Below are 16,108 nucleotides of genomic sequence, written 5' to 3'. Positions count from 1 at the left end.
CCTGTTTTATAGGGACCCTAGGGTTGTTGTCCTCTTGTTCTTCCAGCCTTTCTTCTGGGGGAGGGGCCTGCCATGCTGTTACTCAGGCAGCCCTGATTGAGCAGAGTTGCCCTGCCCCCTATTGCGGGGGCTCACTGAAAACCAGTTTTTTGGGCTTTTGTTGTCTGGCGGCTTTCCAGGTCTCTTCTGAGAGTCAGAGTAGAAGTGACTGTATCCAAACCTCTATCTCAGAACAGAGAAATCTCAGTTTGCTTTTCACTGAGCTCTCCAGGACATACAGTCTCCATTTCTGTCTACGCTGCTAAAAACTGGAGCCTCCCTGGTTGTGCACTCCACACCAACACTCCCTGAGGTTGATCCCAGGGCTGGGCACGTCTCTACCCTTTATGCTTCTAAAACAGCGAGCCGCCCCCCGTTTACATGTGCCCACCCACAGCTCCTAGATCCAGTCAGGGGGCTGGACTAAAGTCCTTTCCCCACCGCTTCCGGTCTGCGAGTCTGTGCCTGATCCCCAGTGCAGCATGCTTTTGCACTCCAGTGTTACATCACCTTCCCAGTGCCAGCTTATGGCGGCTTCCTCCCCCTTCTGTTTATCTTCCAATATCTGCCTGAAGAATCATGGTTCCACCCTTTATACCTCAAGACCGTAGGAGGTATTCTGTTTGTAGAGATCCAGCTATGTATTCTTACATCTCAGGCTGATTTCATGGGTGTTCAGAATGATTTGGGAGAGATCCAGCTAAATTCAGGAGACCGGTCGAAATAGGGTCCCTTACTACTCCGCCATCTTCCTCCCTCTCACAAAAGACTGTTTAAAATGACTGAACCGGGGTACCTGGGTGGCAGGCTCAGTCAGTTAAGCATCTAACTCTTGATTTCAGCTCAGGTCATGATCTCTAGGTCATGATATTGAGCCCCGAGTTGGGCACCATTCTGAGCATGGAGCCTCCTTTAGACTTTCTCTCTCTCTCTCCCTCTGCCCTTCCCCACCCTGCTTGTGCATGCATGCACTCTCTCTCTAAAAAAAAAAAAAAAAAAAAAAAATTAAAATTAAATGACTGAATTAAATACATTATAAAATTGCTGGCTAAGAAGAAACTTTGGTGATTATAAAATCTAATTTCCCTGTCCAGAACTGGCAAATCTATAGAGATCTATACAAATTAAAAGTAGATTAGTGGATGCTGTAGGCATAGGAGGTATGAGAGGTGAGGGAATGAAAGGTGCCTGCTAAAGATAAAGAGTATGGGGTTTCTTCTGGGGATGATAAAAATGTTCTAAAATTTATTGTGGTGATGGTTATACACCATTGAATCATATCCCACTAAGGGGTAAATTTTATGGTATGTGAGTATCTCAATATATATCTCAATAAAGCTGTTACCAAAAAACACCTAATTTCTCATGCAATCCCCACTATAAAAAGTAGAGGGCTAGTCAATGCTTGAAAATTCTCCCATAGCACTGAGCTGTGGGAAGCAGCTGATGGGATCAGAGAAGGAATGAAGCAAGTAAGTAAATATACAAAGGACAGTCCACTGAGAGAGCCTAGAAGCAATGATTTCCCAGTAACAGTGAGCACACCAAGCACCCAGATCTGAGTTTCTAAATGCCATTCTCCACTAAAAAGAACCAGTTTCCTTAGGAGAAGTAAGTGATTCGAGAATTGAAACTGGGGAAGTAGACCAGAACATCTTAAGCCAAAAAAAAAAGAGAGAATATTCAAAAAATGGCAGAAATATAATAAAAAGACATAAGGACCAGTTGAAAGGACCAAATCTGGCACAATTTGAGTAGCAGAATAAATGAAAGAGATTACAACCATCAAATAAACAGGAACCCAGTAGCAGCCCATAATTATATAAATAAACAAATGAGAGAAGGGGTAGGAAAAGCTATTTCTTACAGAATGCCACTAATTAATAGGCAGGAATTAGGAAAAGAAAACAGCACAATTTGGTATCATCATTAGGGGCCGATGATTCGAGTGCGAGTCTTTAAAAGATGCTAAGATTGGTGTGACGGTTTGAAAAGGAACACATTATTTTATAGCATCAGAATATCACACCACAAATTACCAACTATAAAATTATATAATTTTATAATTTACCAATTATTAAAGAGAATAACCATCTCTTTAGAGTAGAGATAATAACTTGAACAGGTAATCAAGATTAACATCACCAGCAGGAGATGGGTAAATACTGTGTCTCCTAATGTGATGCACAAAACACAGCATCATTTCTGTACTACTTCTGTCACATGTGCATGGCTGGCATCTGATCAGGAGGAAACATCAGAAAGACTCAAGTAGAAAGTTATTCTAAAGAATAAAATCTGTACTCTCTCAAAAAATATAAAGGTCAGGAAAGTTAGAAAATGCCTAATGAACTGTTCCTTATTGAAGGAAACTTAACGGACATGAGAGCTAAACACAATCTATGATCCTGGATTGGATCCTGAACCAGAACACTAATGGAACTGCTGGTGAAATCTGCATGCATCAGTGAAGGAATACTGGTGTTATATTAATGCTGATTTGGTTAAGTGTCCAAGTGTCCCAACACTGTATGTTCTTGTCTTACATTATATCTGCATACACTTACACATAACACTATGTCTGCAACTTGTTCTCAAAGAGTACAGAAAAGGCTAATACTAATAGCCAAAGCAATCTTGAGAAAGAACAAAGCTGGAGGTATCACAATACCAGATTTCAAGATATACTACAAAGCTGTAGTACACCAAAACAGTATGATACTGGCACAAAAATAGACACACAGATCAACAGAATAAAAGACAGAACCCAGCTATAAACTCATCCTTATAAAATCAATTAATCTATGACAAAGGAAGCAAGAATATACAACAGGGAAAAGATAGCATATTCAATCAATGGTGTTGGAAAAAATGCAGAGCTACATGCAAAAAAAAAAAAAAAAAGAAAGAAACAGGACCACACTTTCTTATACTTTACACAAAAATAAACTCAAAATGGATTACCGACCTGAAAGTAAGACCTGAAACCATAAAACTCCTAGAAGAAAACAGAGGCAGTAATCTCATTGACATTGGCTGTAGCAACATTTTTCTAGATATGTCTCCTTGGACAAGGGAAACAAAAGCAAAAATAAACTATTAGGACTACATCAAAATAAAAAGCTTTTGCACAGCAAAGGAAACCAACAACAAAATGAAAAGGCAACCTACTGAATGGGAGCAGATTATTTGCAAATGATATATCCAGTAAGGGGTTAATATTCAAAATATGTGAAGAACTTAACGCAATACCAAATAATCCGATTTAAAAATGGGCAGAGGACCCGAATAGACATTCTTCCAAAGAAGACATCCAGATGGGCAGCAGACACATGAAAAGATGCTCAACATCAGTCATCAGGGAAATGCAAATCAAAACCATAATGAACTACCACCATATACCTGGCAGAATGGCTAGAATCAAAAAGATAAGAAACATGTTGGTGAGGATATAGAGGAAAATGAACCTTCATGAGTATTGGCAGAAATGCAAATTGGTGTAGCCACTGTGGAAAACAGCATGGAAGCTTCTCAAAAAGTTAAAAATAGAACTATCATATAATCTAGTAATTCCACTACTCGGTGTTTACCCAAAGAAAATGAAAAGACTAATCTGAAAAGATATATGCATCCCTCTGTTTACTGCAGCATTATTTAAAATAGCCAAGATATAGAAGCAACCCAAGTGTCCATCCATAAATGAATGGATAAAGATGATGTGGTATGTATACAAACCACACACACACACACACACACACACACAGTGGAATAGTACTCGGGCATAAAAACCGTGACAACTTGCCATTTGCAACAACATGGATGGAATGCATAGACTTAGAGGGTATAATACTAAGTGAAACAAGTCAGTCAGAGAAAGACAAATACCATATGATTTCACTCATGTGGAATTTTTTTTAAAGACTGTATTTATTGATTTGAGAGAGAGAGAGCACGAGAGAGAGCACGAGCAGGGGGGAGAGGCAGAGGGAGAGGGAGAAGCAGACTCCCCACTGAGCAGGGAGCCCGATGCGGGACTCAATCCCAGGACCCCAGGATCATGACCTGAGCCGAAGGCAGATGCTTAACCAACTGGGCCACCCAGGCACCCCATTCATATGTGGAATTTAAGAAACAAAACAGGTGAACAAAGAAAACAAGAGACAAAGAAAACAGACTCTTAAATACAGAGAACATACTGGTGGGTGCCAGAGGAGAAGTGGGTGAGGGATGAGTGACATAGATAAAGAGGATTAAGAGTACATTTACGATGAGCACTGAATAAAGTATAAAAATGCTGAATCATTATATTGTATACCTAAAACTAATGTAACACTGTATGTTAATTATACTTCAATTAAAAAAAACAAATTTTTTAAGGGGCACCTAGGTGGCTCAGTCAGTTGAGTGTCCAAGACTTGATCTCAGCTCAGGTCTTGACCTTGAGGTCATGAGTTCAGGCCCCATGCTGGGCTCCATGCTGGGTGTGGAGCCTACATTAAAGAAAAAAAATTTTTTTTAAAGGCTAATGATAAGAAACTTGTATGAACATATATGTAGCAGAGGCAGGGAGAGAGATGGAACAAATGTTGTAAAATGTTGACAACTGTGGAATCTGGGTAAAGCAGATATGGGATTTTGGAGTAAGTTTAAAATTAATAATTTCTAAAATTTAATAATTTGATTAATAAATTTAATAATTTCCAAAAAATTATTTTTAAAAACAGCAACAGAGATAACTCCTGAATTTCAAACACTAAAGAATCCTAATAAGCATGGAGATAGAAGAAAACAGGTTACCTACAAAGAAAACAAGAAATAAGTCTGCCTTTAAATTTCTACTCATAAGCATTAGCTATTGTGAGGCAAAAGATAAATAGCCAGCTAGTTTAAAGGAAAAAAGATTATGACTCAAAGATTATTTTTACTATTAAACTGGTTGTAAAAAAAAAAAAAATTCCTGAGTTCTTGCTGGCATATGTGAGAATGTCTACCAACTATACAAGGAAGTAACAAGGCTATCTGTTCTAACAGTAAGTATAAATGTGTTAAACATTTATTAAAGGCAAAAATACTGACAGAGAAAGTTAAAAATAAAAATTCAATCACGTACTGTTTCTAAACCACTTTGTTTTAGTTCTGTAGGAAAGGTTAAGTAAAAAGATGAATAAAAATATTAAAAAGAACAATGAACCAAAAGAAAGCAGGGGTCACAATATTAATATTAGACAAAACAGACTGCAAGGTAAAAGCACTGTACAGGATCAAGAAGATAAATTTGACCAAAGCAGGTACATTCCATATAAAGGCCTACATGCTTAGTAACAGTGCTGAAAGGTACAGAGCAAACACTGCAGAAAATCGGAGAAAAAAAGCAGACCATTGCAGTGGAAAACACTTCACTTCAACTCTGGCAGTGTTCAGCAGATATCACAAATCACAAGCAAGGATATAAAAGATCAAATTAATATCCAATGTAACATGTTCAATTCTAAGATCCTGTTCTTTTCCCCAAAAACTGCTACTTCCCCAGTAGTCTCCAAATCAAGTAAGGACAACACCATTCTTTCATGTCCTCAAGCCAAAAGCCTTAAAGTTATCCCTGACATCTCTCTTACATCCTACATCCCATCCATCAGGAAACACTGTTGATTCTATCTTCAAAAATATCCAAAATCCTACTACTGCTCTCCACCTTTCACTGCTACCACCCTAGTCAAAGCAAACTCTCACTGGGATTATTAATGTCTCACCAACCAGTCTCCCTGTTTCCAACCTTACACCAGCCCCCTCAAACTCACCAGTCCCCCCCCAACACAGCAGCCACAGTCATTCTGTTTATAGGTCCGTCGTGTCTCTCCTCTGCTCAAAACCCTCCAACGCCTTATCATCTCTCTTAGGAAAAGCCAAAAATCCTTAAAATAGCCTGTAATATCCTATGTGATCTTCCATTCTTGTTATCTCTGTGACATCATCTCCTACTACTCTATCCCTCTTTTCCTTTGCTCTACCCAGTCTCCTTGGTGTTTCACCATCAGACTCATTATCGTATCTGAACAACTGCCCTTGGTCTTCCCTCTAGCTGAGGCATTATTTCCTCATACAGCTGCACGATTTGCTTCCTCATCTTTTTCATATTTCGCTCAAATGATCACTTCCTCAGTGAGGACTTTTCTGCCCATCTACCTAAGAATGTAACTGCCATTTCCCACCACAAAATCCCTGCTTTATTTTTGTACTTTCAATCCAGCAAATCATAAGTTTTGCTATCTTTTTTTATTGTCTTCTATCCTGGTCCCCCAGAAAGTAAACTCCAGGTGGACAGAAGTTTTTGTCAGTTTTGTTCACTACCACATCTGTAGGCTCTAGAAGGATACATAGTAAGTATTCCATAATATTCAACAAATTTTTAAGAGTTCTGGGGCACCTGGGTGTAAGTATCTGCCTTCAGCTCAGGTCATGTTCTCAGGGTCCTGTATTTTATATGTTCTAAGCATACTATAGATCACAAAGAAAATAATAAATTCAAATAATAATAAATTCAAATAAATTCAAATTCAAATTCTTAATAAATTCAAATAATAAATAATACAAGCCAAAGTTCCCTAGAACAATGAAACGAAACTAGAAATTGTTAAAGAACAAAACACTTCAGAGTAACAGCTAACATTATGTTTTAACATAAGCCAGATATTAAACTAACAAGAAAGCTATGGGATTGGAAATGATATCTCCATTTTACAGATAAGGATGCTGAAGGTAAGAGCAATGAAGTTTTTAACTCAAGATAACATAGTAAGTAAGTAGTAGAGCTGGGTTCAACCCCAGGGACCCTAGAGACCAAGCTCTTGGCTAATATAGTCTTTAAAAAACTCCTGGGTCAAAGAAAAATTGCTGTAATTTAGGGTATACTACCGTTAAGAATACAACATTTGGGGCAGCCTGGGTGGCTCAGTTGGTTTAGTATCCAACTCTTGATTTCGGCTCAGGCCATGATTTCCGGGTTGTAGAACTGAGCCCCACATCAGGCTCTGCGCTCAACAGGGAGTCTCCTGGAGATTCTCTCTCCTTTGCCCCTCCTCTTGCCCCTTCCCCTGCTCACGCTCTCTCTTTCTCCAAAATAAATGAATAAATCTTAAAAAAAAAAAAAAAAAAGAACACAACATTTAAAAAGCTATAAAATTGGAGCACCTGGGTGGCTCAGTCAGTTGAGAGTCCAACTCTTGATTTTGGCTCAGGTCATGACCTCAGGGTAGGGAGATGAAGGCCCAGGTGGGGCTCCACACTCAGTAAAGAGTCTGCTTCAGACTCCCTCTCTCCCTCTCGCTCTGCCCCAACCCCACTCATACTCTAAATAAATAAATACATACATAAATAAAATCTTTCTAGAAATTTTTTTTAAAAAATAAATAAAAAGCTGTAAAATTAAGCCAAAACTGTACTCAGGAAAATTCATTGTTTTTTCAAATAAAAAAATTTTTATCAAATAAAAAATAGAAAAATAATTACAGAAAGCATTCAACTTAGAGGAGAAAAATAATAAATCAAAATACAGGGAGAAAAAAACAATTTAAAAGGAAAAACAAAGGGGGTGCCTCGCTGGCTCAGTTGATAGAGCCTGCAACTCTTAACAGGGTTGTAGGCTCAAGCCCCACATTAAGTATAGAGATTACTTAAAAATAAAATCTTTAAAAAAACAAATTCCACATTCCTACCATATCAAGAGATGCAAATCAAAAGGAAAAAGAGGGGCACTGGGTGGCTCAGTCAGTTGAGTGTCCAAATCTTGATTTTGTCTCAGGTCATGATCTCAGCGTTGTGAGATCAGCTCTGAGCTCAGCAAGGAGTCTGCTTAGATTCTCTCCCTTTCCCTCTGGACACCCCACCCCCCACTCATGGGCACACCTGTGTGTGTTCTCTCTCTTCCTCTCAAAAAAAAGAAAGAGAGAGAGAGATCCCAATTTTAAAAAATAAAAGGAAAATGAATTAGTGAATTAGGAAAGAAAATATAGTGTAACAGATTAAATTCCAAGCACACATTCTTTAGCAGCATAAAAATTACAAAACTATTAAGAGGCATTTTAAAAACTTTACTATGTAAAGTTTCAAACATATTTAAAATAGAAAAAATGATATAATGAAACTGATATACCCATCATACAGCTACAATAATCAATACATGGCTTATCTTGCTTCGTTTATACCCTTAGCAGCTTAACATTTTTATTTTTTTTAAAGATTTATTTATTTATTTGAGAGAGAGAGAGAGAGAAAGAGAAAGTGTGTGGCAGTCAGAGACAAAGGGAGAGGGACAGAAGTCTCAAGCAGACTGCAATGAGCATGAGCCCAATACTGGGCCCTATCTCACAACCCTGAGATCATGACCTGAGCTGAAATAAGAGTCAGGCACCCAACCAACTGTGCCATTCAGGCGCCCCTTAACATTTTTCAATACTAGAGTAGATACTTTAAGTGTCAATTATTTCATTATGTTCTACCTCAAAGAAAGGACTGTCGCTCTGTCATTCTTTCTCTTTCTCTTCCTCCCTCTATCACATAGGTGTAAGGTCTTACAAATCTCTAAAGACATAGTAAGGCTCTTAAGAGTAAGTACTCAATACACATTTGCAACTGGTGATAATTTATATAAAACAGCACACCTTACTTTGTATGCATAATGCCATAAATATCAAGACAACAGACAATAAATAATAACTTACTTGAACTTTCCTGAAATTCCTTGTCATCCACATTAGAATTATTCTTTTCAGGCTTTAAATAATTCTTCAACCTGAAAGGTCCACTTTAAGATAAAAAAGTAAACCATCAAATTTGTGCTTTTATAATACATGTATCTAATTATCTACCCTAATTTCCCCCCCAAACTACCAAAGGTTTCCTTCTTATAAAACCAACAGTGATGTTATAGATCACCAAAAATATATTTACATGCTACATAAAACAAAGAATCTATAATTTAATCCTATAACTGTCAAACAGAACAAATACTGAATTTTATAACCGTTTAAACTTCATGAGTCAATTATAAATTTTAAGTCAACTCAAGTAACACCCCTTGATAAAAATCAAATTATAAAAAATATTAGAAATACATCAGCTTGTCATAATTAAAAAATACAGTAAAAAACAAGTGGAATTTAAAATATAGTCCAAAAATTGCTCAGAGATAATTCAGCTTATTCCAGTCCTAGATTCCTTTCCTTCTATTATGAACCCAGAATAGGCCTAGTAGTCATAACCCACCTTAAAGAAATCTTAGCCATCACTTAAAAGTCTTGAGAATCTGTTATAATTTACCATTCCTTCATTTTAAAAAAGGGTATGACTTCAGATATTATGAGTAGGTTAATATGGTTTGTTCACTGAGTGTACCTGTTTTAAACACATACCACAACGAAGTGGAAGTGACAGTATGCAACTTCAGAGACTAGGTCATTAAAAGGGAATTTTAACCTCCATCGCAGTCACACTTTCTCTTGGATCACTTGCTTTGTAAAAAGCCAGCTGTCATATTGAACAGCCCTATGGAGAGGGCCACATGACAAGGAAGGCCTACAGCTAACAGCCATGGGAGCAAACTACCTTACAAGTAGATCTTCCAGTCACAGCTAAGCTTTCAAAGGACCGCAAACCAGGTAGGTATCTTGAATGCTACACCTCATTAGAACCCCTGAGTAAGAACTAGCCAGCTAACCCAGACTTCTGGGCCACAGAAACTATGAAACCATAGATGCTTGCAAGCCACTATTAAAGTTTGGGATAATTTGTTACACAGCAATGAGTGACTCATATAATAAGTAAACCCAATTATCCTTAGAATACATGCATACCTTCCTTCCAAAACTGAAGTCTTAGGCTCTTCAGAAGCCAAGTTAGATTCTGCTGGTGTCTTGCATGTAAATCTCTTGATCTGAGACTTCAGATGAACATCCTGTCCAGTCATATTATCTTGATCTTTTGTGCTTCCTGTACCTCTGTGAAAATGTAAAGTATAAAACTGTTTTCATTTCTCCATAAAATATTTCTTCCAGAAACAATACACATTGAGTAGACAATATAATACTGGCTGTAACAAATATTAGAAAACCCTGTTCAGGTCCTAGGACTTAAAACTAGCTTAAGAAGAAAATCTGATTCTAGGACCTACTAAGAAAAATTCTGAAATTCTACAGACCTGGCCTAAGATGGAGGTGATGACAGGTGGACACAAGGAGACATTACCTACAGACAGCATATGATATAGATTACAGATTTAACCTATCATTTTTTTGAAATCCACAAACAACTGAAATTGTTTTCTTTGACACCCCTAGTCAGCCTATTGAGGAACAACAGGGTACTAAAACGGACTCAGGCTCATCTCTTTAATAGCTAACAGCTAATCAGTTTATCTCCAATATATGCAAATAGGACACACTATTCCCAGACTGTATAATTTTTCTCTTCTCTCGCATTTCTCTTATAAGTCCTATGTTTCAATTTGTTTCTTGACTCAGTTACCAGCCTACCCTTATCATATGTGAAAAAATAATTTGCATGCAACATAACTAAAGAACATGCAGACTTTGGTCCTATAATCACAGTGTAAAGAAATAAAAGGGATTATAAGAGAATACTATGAACAATTATACGTCAACAAGTTAGACAACCTAGATGAAATGGATAAATTCCTAAAGACAAACAAATTACCAAAACTGACTGAAGAAGTAATAATCTCAAAAGACCTGTAACAAGAGAATGAATCAGTAATCAAAAACTACCCAGAAAGAAAAGCCAGGCCCAAATGGTTTCATTGCTGAATTCTACCAAGCATTCAAAAATACAAATTCTACACGAACTCTTTCAAAAAACAGAAGAGAACGTCTCAACTTACTTTATGAAGCCAGGATTATATTGATACCAAAACTGAACAAAGACATCATAAGAAAACTACAAACCAAAAAACTCAACAACATACTAGCACAAGAAATCTAACAATGTATAAATAGAATTATACATACATCATGACCAAATGGGATTTACACCAGAGATGCAGTTTGGTCTACTATCCAAAAACCAATTAATATAATATATCAGATCAATAATAAACAAAAATCACATCATCATATCAGATGGAAAAAAAAAAAGCATTTAACGAAATCCAACACCTTTTTATGACAACAATGCTCAGCTCAACAAACTAGGACTAGAAGGGAACAGCCTCAACCTGTTAAAGGGTATATATGAAAAACCTACACCTAGCAATATACTAAATGGTGAAAGACTAGATGCTTTCCTCCTAAAATTTAGGAACCAAACAAGAAAGTCTGCTGTTGCCACTTCTGTTAAACACTGTACTAAAGATTTTAGCCAGGGCAACTAGGCAATATAAAACAAATAAATAATAGATTGGAAAGAAAGGGTAAAACTTATCTCTATTCACGAATGACATGATTTTTATACTCAGAAAACCCTTGAAATACGCTAAAAAGCTATCAAAACTAAATGACTTCAGCAAGGTTGCAGAATACAAGATCAAATACAAAAACCAATTTTATTTCTATATACTTGCAATGGACATTCAAAAATAAAATTTAAAAAGCAATTCTATTCATAATAGCATCCAAACAAATAAAATGTTTAGGAGTGAATTTAACAAAAGAAGTGTAAAACTTATGTTCTGAAAACATTGTTGTAATAAGTTAAAAAACTCAATAGATGGAAAAACATCCTGTGTTCATGGATCAATAGATTTATTGTTAAAATAGCAATATCCCCCAAACTGATATATAGATTCAATGAAACTCCTATCAGAATCTCAACTGATGTCTTTGTAGAAATTGACATGCTGATTCTAAAATTTATATGGAATTGTAAGGAACCCAGAATAGTCAAAACAATCCTGAAAAAGGAAGAATAAAAAGGACTCATACCTCTTGATCTCAAACCCTTATCATAGGAATGGTAATCATGACAGTACAGTACTGGACCAAGAACTGATATACAGATCAAGAGAAAAAAGTTGAGAATTCAGAAGGAAACTCATATATGTATGGTCAACTGATTTTCAATAATGGTGTTAAGACCATTTAATGGGGAAAAATAGTCTTTTCAATAAACATTTATGGGACAATTGGATAGTCATATGGAAAAGTTGAACCCTTACTTCAGAGAATACACAAAAATTAACTCAAAATGGATGAAAGACCTAAATGTAAGAGAGATAAAACTATAAAATTCTTAGAAGAAAAGATAGAGACAAATCTTCATGAGATTGGATTCTTAGATATGACATCAAAAGTATAAGCAATAAAAAGATAAAATATACAGACTGGACTTTATCAAAATTAAAAGCTTTTGTGCTTCAAAGGACACCATTAAGAAGCAAAAAGACAACCCACAGAACAGGAGAAAATATCTGCAAATCCCTTATTTAACAAGGAAGTTGTATCTAAAATATATAAAGACCTCTAATGACACAATTAAAAAACAAAACAAAAAGACAACCCAACTAAAAACAAGGCTGAACACATCTTTTTCCAAAGACTTGCAAATGGCCAATAAACACATGAAAAGATGCTCAACATCATTAGTCATCTGGGAAATGCAAATGAAAACCACAATGAGATACCACTTTCATACCAACTAGGATGGCTACCATCAAAGTCAGATAACAACAACTGTTGGCAAGGATGTAGAGATACTGGAACCCTCATACACTGCTCAAAGAAATGTAAAATGGTGCAAATGCTTTGGAAAACAGTCTTGCAGATCCTCAAACAATTTAAATATAGAATTACCATATGGCTCAGCAATTCCACTCCTGTGGAATGAAAACATATGTCCACATAGAAACCTGTACACAAATGTTTATACCAGCATTATTCAAAAGAGCCAAAATGTAGAAACCACCCAAATGTCCATCAATGAATGAACAGATAAACAAAACATGGTATAACCATGAAACATTATTTAGTCATAAAAATTAATGAAGTACTACTAATACATCCTATAACATGAATGAAACTTGAAAATATCCAAACAGGAGGCACCCGGGTGGCCTAGTCAGTTAAGCATCTAACTCTTAGCTCAGCTCAGGTCTTGATCTCAGGATCATGAGTTTAAACCCCATTTGGGTAAGACGAGAAAGAAAATATCCAAACAGAAAGAAGCCAGTACACCAGCGCCTAGGTGGCTCAGTCGTTAAGCGTCTGCCTTCGGTTCAGGGCGTGATCCTAGGGTCCTGGAATCAAGCCCTGCATCAGGCTCCCTGCTCCACTGGGAGCCTGCTTCTTCCTCTCCCACTCCCCCTGCTTATGTTCCCTCTCTCACTGGCTGTCTCTCTGTCAAATAAATAAATAAAATCTTAAAAAACGAATGAATGAAAGAAAAAAAAAAGAAAAGAAAAGAAAAGAAAAAAGAAAAGAAAGTACAAAAAAACTCACTGTAGGATTTTATTCAGGTGAAAATCCAAAATGTAAAATCTATACAAACAAAAAGTATATTAGTGGTTGCTTAGAGCAGTGGGAGAAGGAATAGGGAAATTCTAACTAAAGGGTACTGGCTTCTTTGTGAAGTGCTGAAAATGCTCTAAAATTGACTATGTTGATGGTTTGCACCTGTGAATATACTATAAAACCATAATTGTACACATTTCATGAGTGAATTGTACGGTATGTGAAGTATCCTTCATAAAACTTTTTAAAAAGAAATTACCATAATGACCTTCTGTTCCATCTGGCTTATACAAATAATATAGAAATTAAGTGAATAAATTTGAATGAAAGAAACTCCGGGGAAATTGCTTACACTTTAAGTGCTCTAGCTCTTAAAGTTTGGTTTATTATGTTCCCAAAAGGTTTTAACAGGAAAAAAGGAAGTTAGATTGTAGTTTAATTAATGCTCATGGTTATAAAAAAGCAAAAAAATTTCACTTTTAAACAAGTTAAAAGTTTCAATATCTGTTATATACATGCAGAGAGAAGTAACTCATGTAACATTTCTAATCAGGAAGATGCCTTAAAAATTTTTTTTTTAAAAAAAACAAAAAAAAAGGGGGCGCCTGGGTGGCTCGGCGGTTAAGCATCTGCCTTCGGCTCAGGGCGTGATCCCAGCGTTATGGGATCGAGCCCCACATCAGGCTCCTCCGCTTTGAGCCTGCTTCTTCCTCTCCCACTCCCCCTGCTTGTGTTCCCTCTCTCGCTGGCTGTCTCTATCTCTGTCAAATAAATAAATAAAATCTTTAAAAAAAAAAAACAAAAAAAAAGGAACACTCCTTAGACAAATTATCTGTTTTGGCTTAAATACTATTATCCATTTCCTCCCTGATTTCAACACGTGTGTGTGTGTGTGTGTGTGTGTGCACGTGTGTGTCTCACATAATACTCTAGTATTGAAAAGGTTTAAATTTATTTTCTCCCAAAAAACCTACTAAGTTTTAATTTCTAAAATTCCTCTACTGGTTTTAATGGTGACAATAACATCTTTGAACATTATAAAATATAAAATTATGTACCCAACTAAGTTAAATAATAATAATGATAATAGGCAATACAGTTAAGGTCTTTATTTTTTTTAAGGTTTATTTATTTTAAAGAAAGAGCACACAGGGAGGGGCAGAGATAATAGGTAATACAGTTAAGGTCTTTATTTTTTTTAAGGTTTATTTATTTTAAAGAAAGAGCACACAGGGAGGGGCAGAGGTCGAGAATTTCAAGCAGACTCCCCACCAAGCAGGAGCTCGTCATGAGGGGCTCAACTCCACAACCCATGAGATCATGACCTGAGCTGAAATCACTAGATGGACAATCAACCAACTAAGCCACCCAGACTCCCCCATAATGTCTTTTTTAAAAAAGTAATTTTTTTTTTAAGATTTTATTTATTGAGAGAGAGAGGTAAGAGAGGGCACACGAGTGGGGGGAGGCAGAGAGGGAGGGAGAGAATCTCAAGCAGACTCCCTGGTGAGCACAGAGCCCAATGCGGGGTTCAATCCCACAACCCTGAGATCATGACCTGAGCCCCAATCAAGATTAGGAGGCTCAACCAACTGAGCCACCTAGGTGCCTGGGAATTAATTCTTATAGTGCCATAAATTATAAGAACTCAATGCATAAGCTTAAGTTGTGTTTTCAAAACCTTTAGTTAACTTTAAGACTTTAGATTAGTATAAAATTATGTTAATAATTAATCTTTGGATGCGTGGACAATTCCTAAGCTAAAAAAATACAAAACTGGTTTCTAAACATAGTTCTAATTTACCTCTGTCTCATTCATTTTAAAATGACCATCAAACAGACTAAAAACATATCAATGCCTTCAGATGCTAATATACAATTCACGTTAGCCACTATAAAAACAATGTTAAAAGGTTTATGTAATATGTACTCGGACACAGCAATAGCTATCTAGTTCTTGATTACCTACTTTGATATCCCTAATTTCCAAGGAAACAAAAGCTGGTTGCTTAGAGGTTGAAAATACTTGAGACTACACTAAATAAAACAATTACAGAAAAATATAAATAACATACACAAAGTAATGAATGTGTTTTATATATCAAATCAATTCTTATAATTTATTAAGAAGGTAAAATCAACACAAATTATATGCTATCTGGGGAGTCTGGGTGGCTCAGTCAGTTAAGTGCCTTCAGCTCAGGTCATGATTCAGGGTCCTGGGATTGAGTTCCATATCGGACTCCCTGCGCAGCACAATGTATGCTTCTCCCTCTCCCTCTGACCCCTGCTCATGGTCTCACTCGCTCACTTGCTCTCTCTCAAATGCATTAAAAAAATAAAAAAGAATTCTCACACCTTGCTATGTGATTATAAATCAGGCCAACCAATTTGGAGAGTGATGCAGCAGTATTTAGGCAAGTTAAACATGTACATACCCTAAAATGCAGCAATTGTACTTCTTGTATATGTAATACTACAAGGACTTTCTCACACATATGCAGAAGGAAATATGTCTAAAATGTCCACTCAAAAATCATTTTTCAGGATGGCTGGGTGGCTTAGTCGGTTAAGAATCTACCTTCGGCTCGGGTCATATAACCAGGGTCCTGGGA

The 16,108-nt window shown here is 36.6% G+C and overlaps 1 protein-coding gene across 5 annotated transcripts in view; it reads right to left on the bottom strand.

Moving 5' to 3' along the window:
* CENPC (centromere protein C) overlaps nucleotides 1–16,108 on the bottom strand; it is a 90,756-nt gene that overhangs the window by 27,722 nt on the left and 46,926 nt on the right. For all 5 annotated transcript variants that reach the window (XR_004628856.1, XM_034671738.1, XM_034671737.1 and 2 more), the window contains 2 exons: nucleotides 9,888–10,031; nucleotides 8,757–8,839 (listed from right to left, as the gene is read on the bottom strand). Coding sequence is in view for 4 of the 5 variants with exons in the window: in XM_034671738.1 (XP_034527629.1) it covers nucleotides 8,757–8,839; nucleotides 9,888–10,031 (227 nt within the window). In the remaining variant the exon portion in view is untranslated. The remainder of the gene's footprint in view (nucleotides 1–8,756; nucleotides 8,840–9,887; nucleotides 10,032–16,108) is intronic.

Source organism: Ailuropoda melanoleuca, chromosome 11 (assembly GCF_002007445.2).
Source record: "Ailuropoda melanoleuca isolate Jingjing chromosome 11, ASM200744v2, whole genome shotgun sequence".
Taxonomy (NCBI): domain Eukaryota; kingdom Metazoa; phylum Chordata; class Mammalia; order Carnivora; family Ursidae; genus Ailuropoda; species Ailuropoda melanoleuca.
Note: the sequence above shows the minus strand (reverse complement) of the source record. Positions and strands in the feature narration are given on the sequence as shown.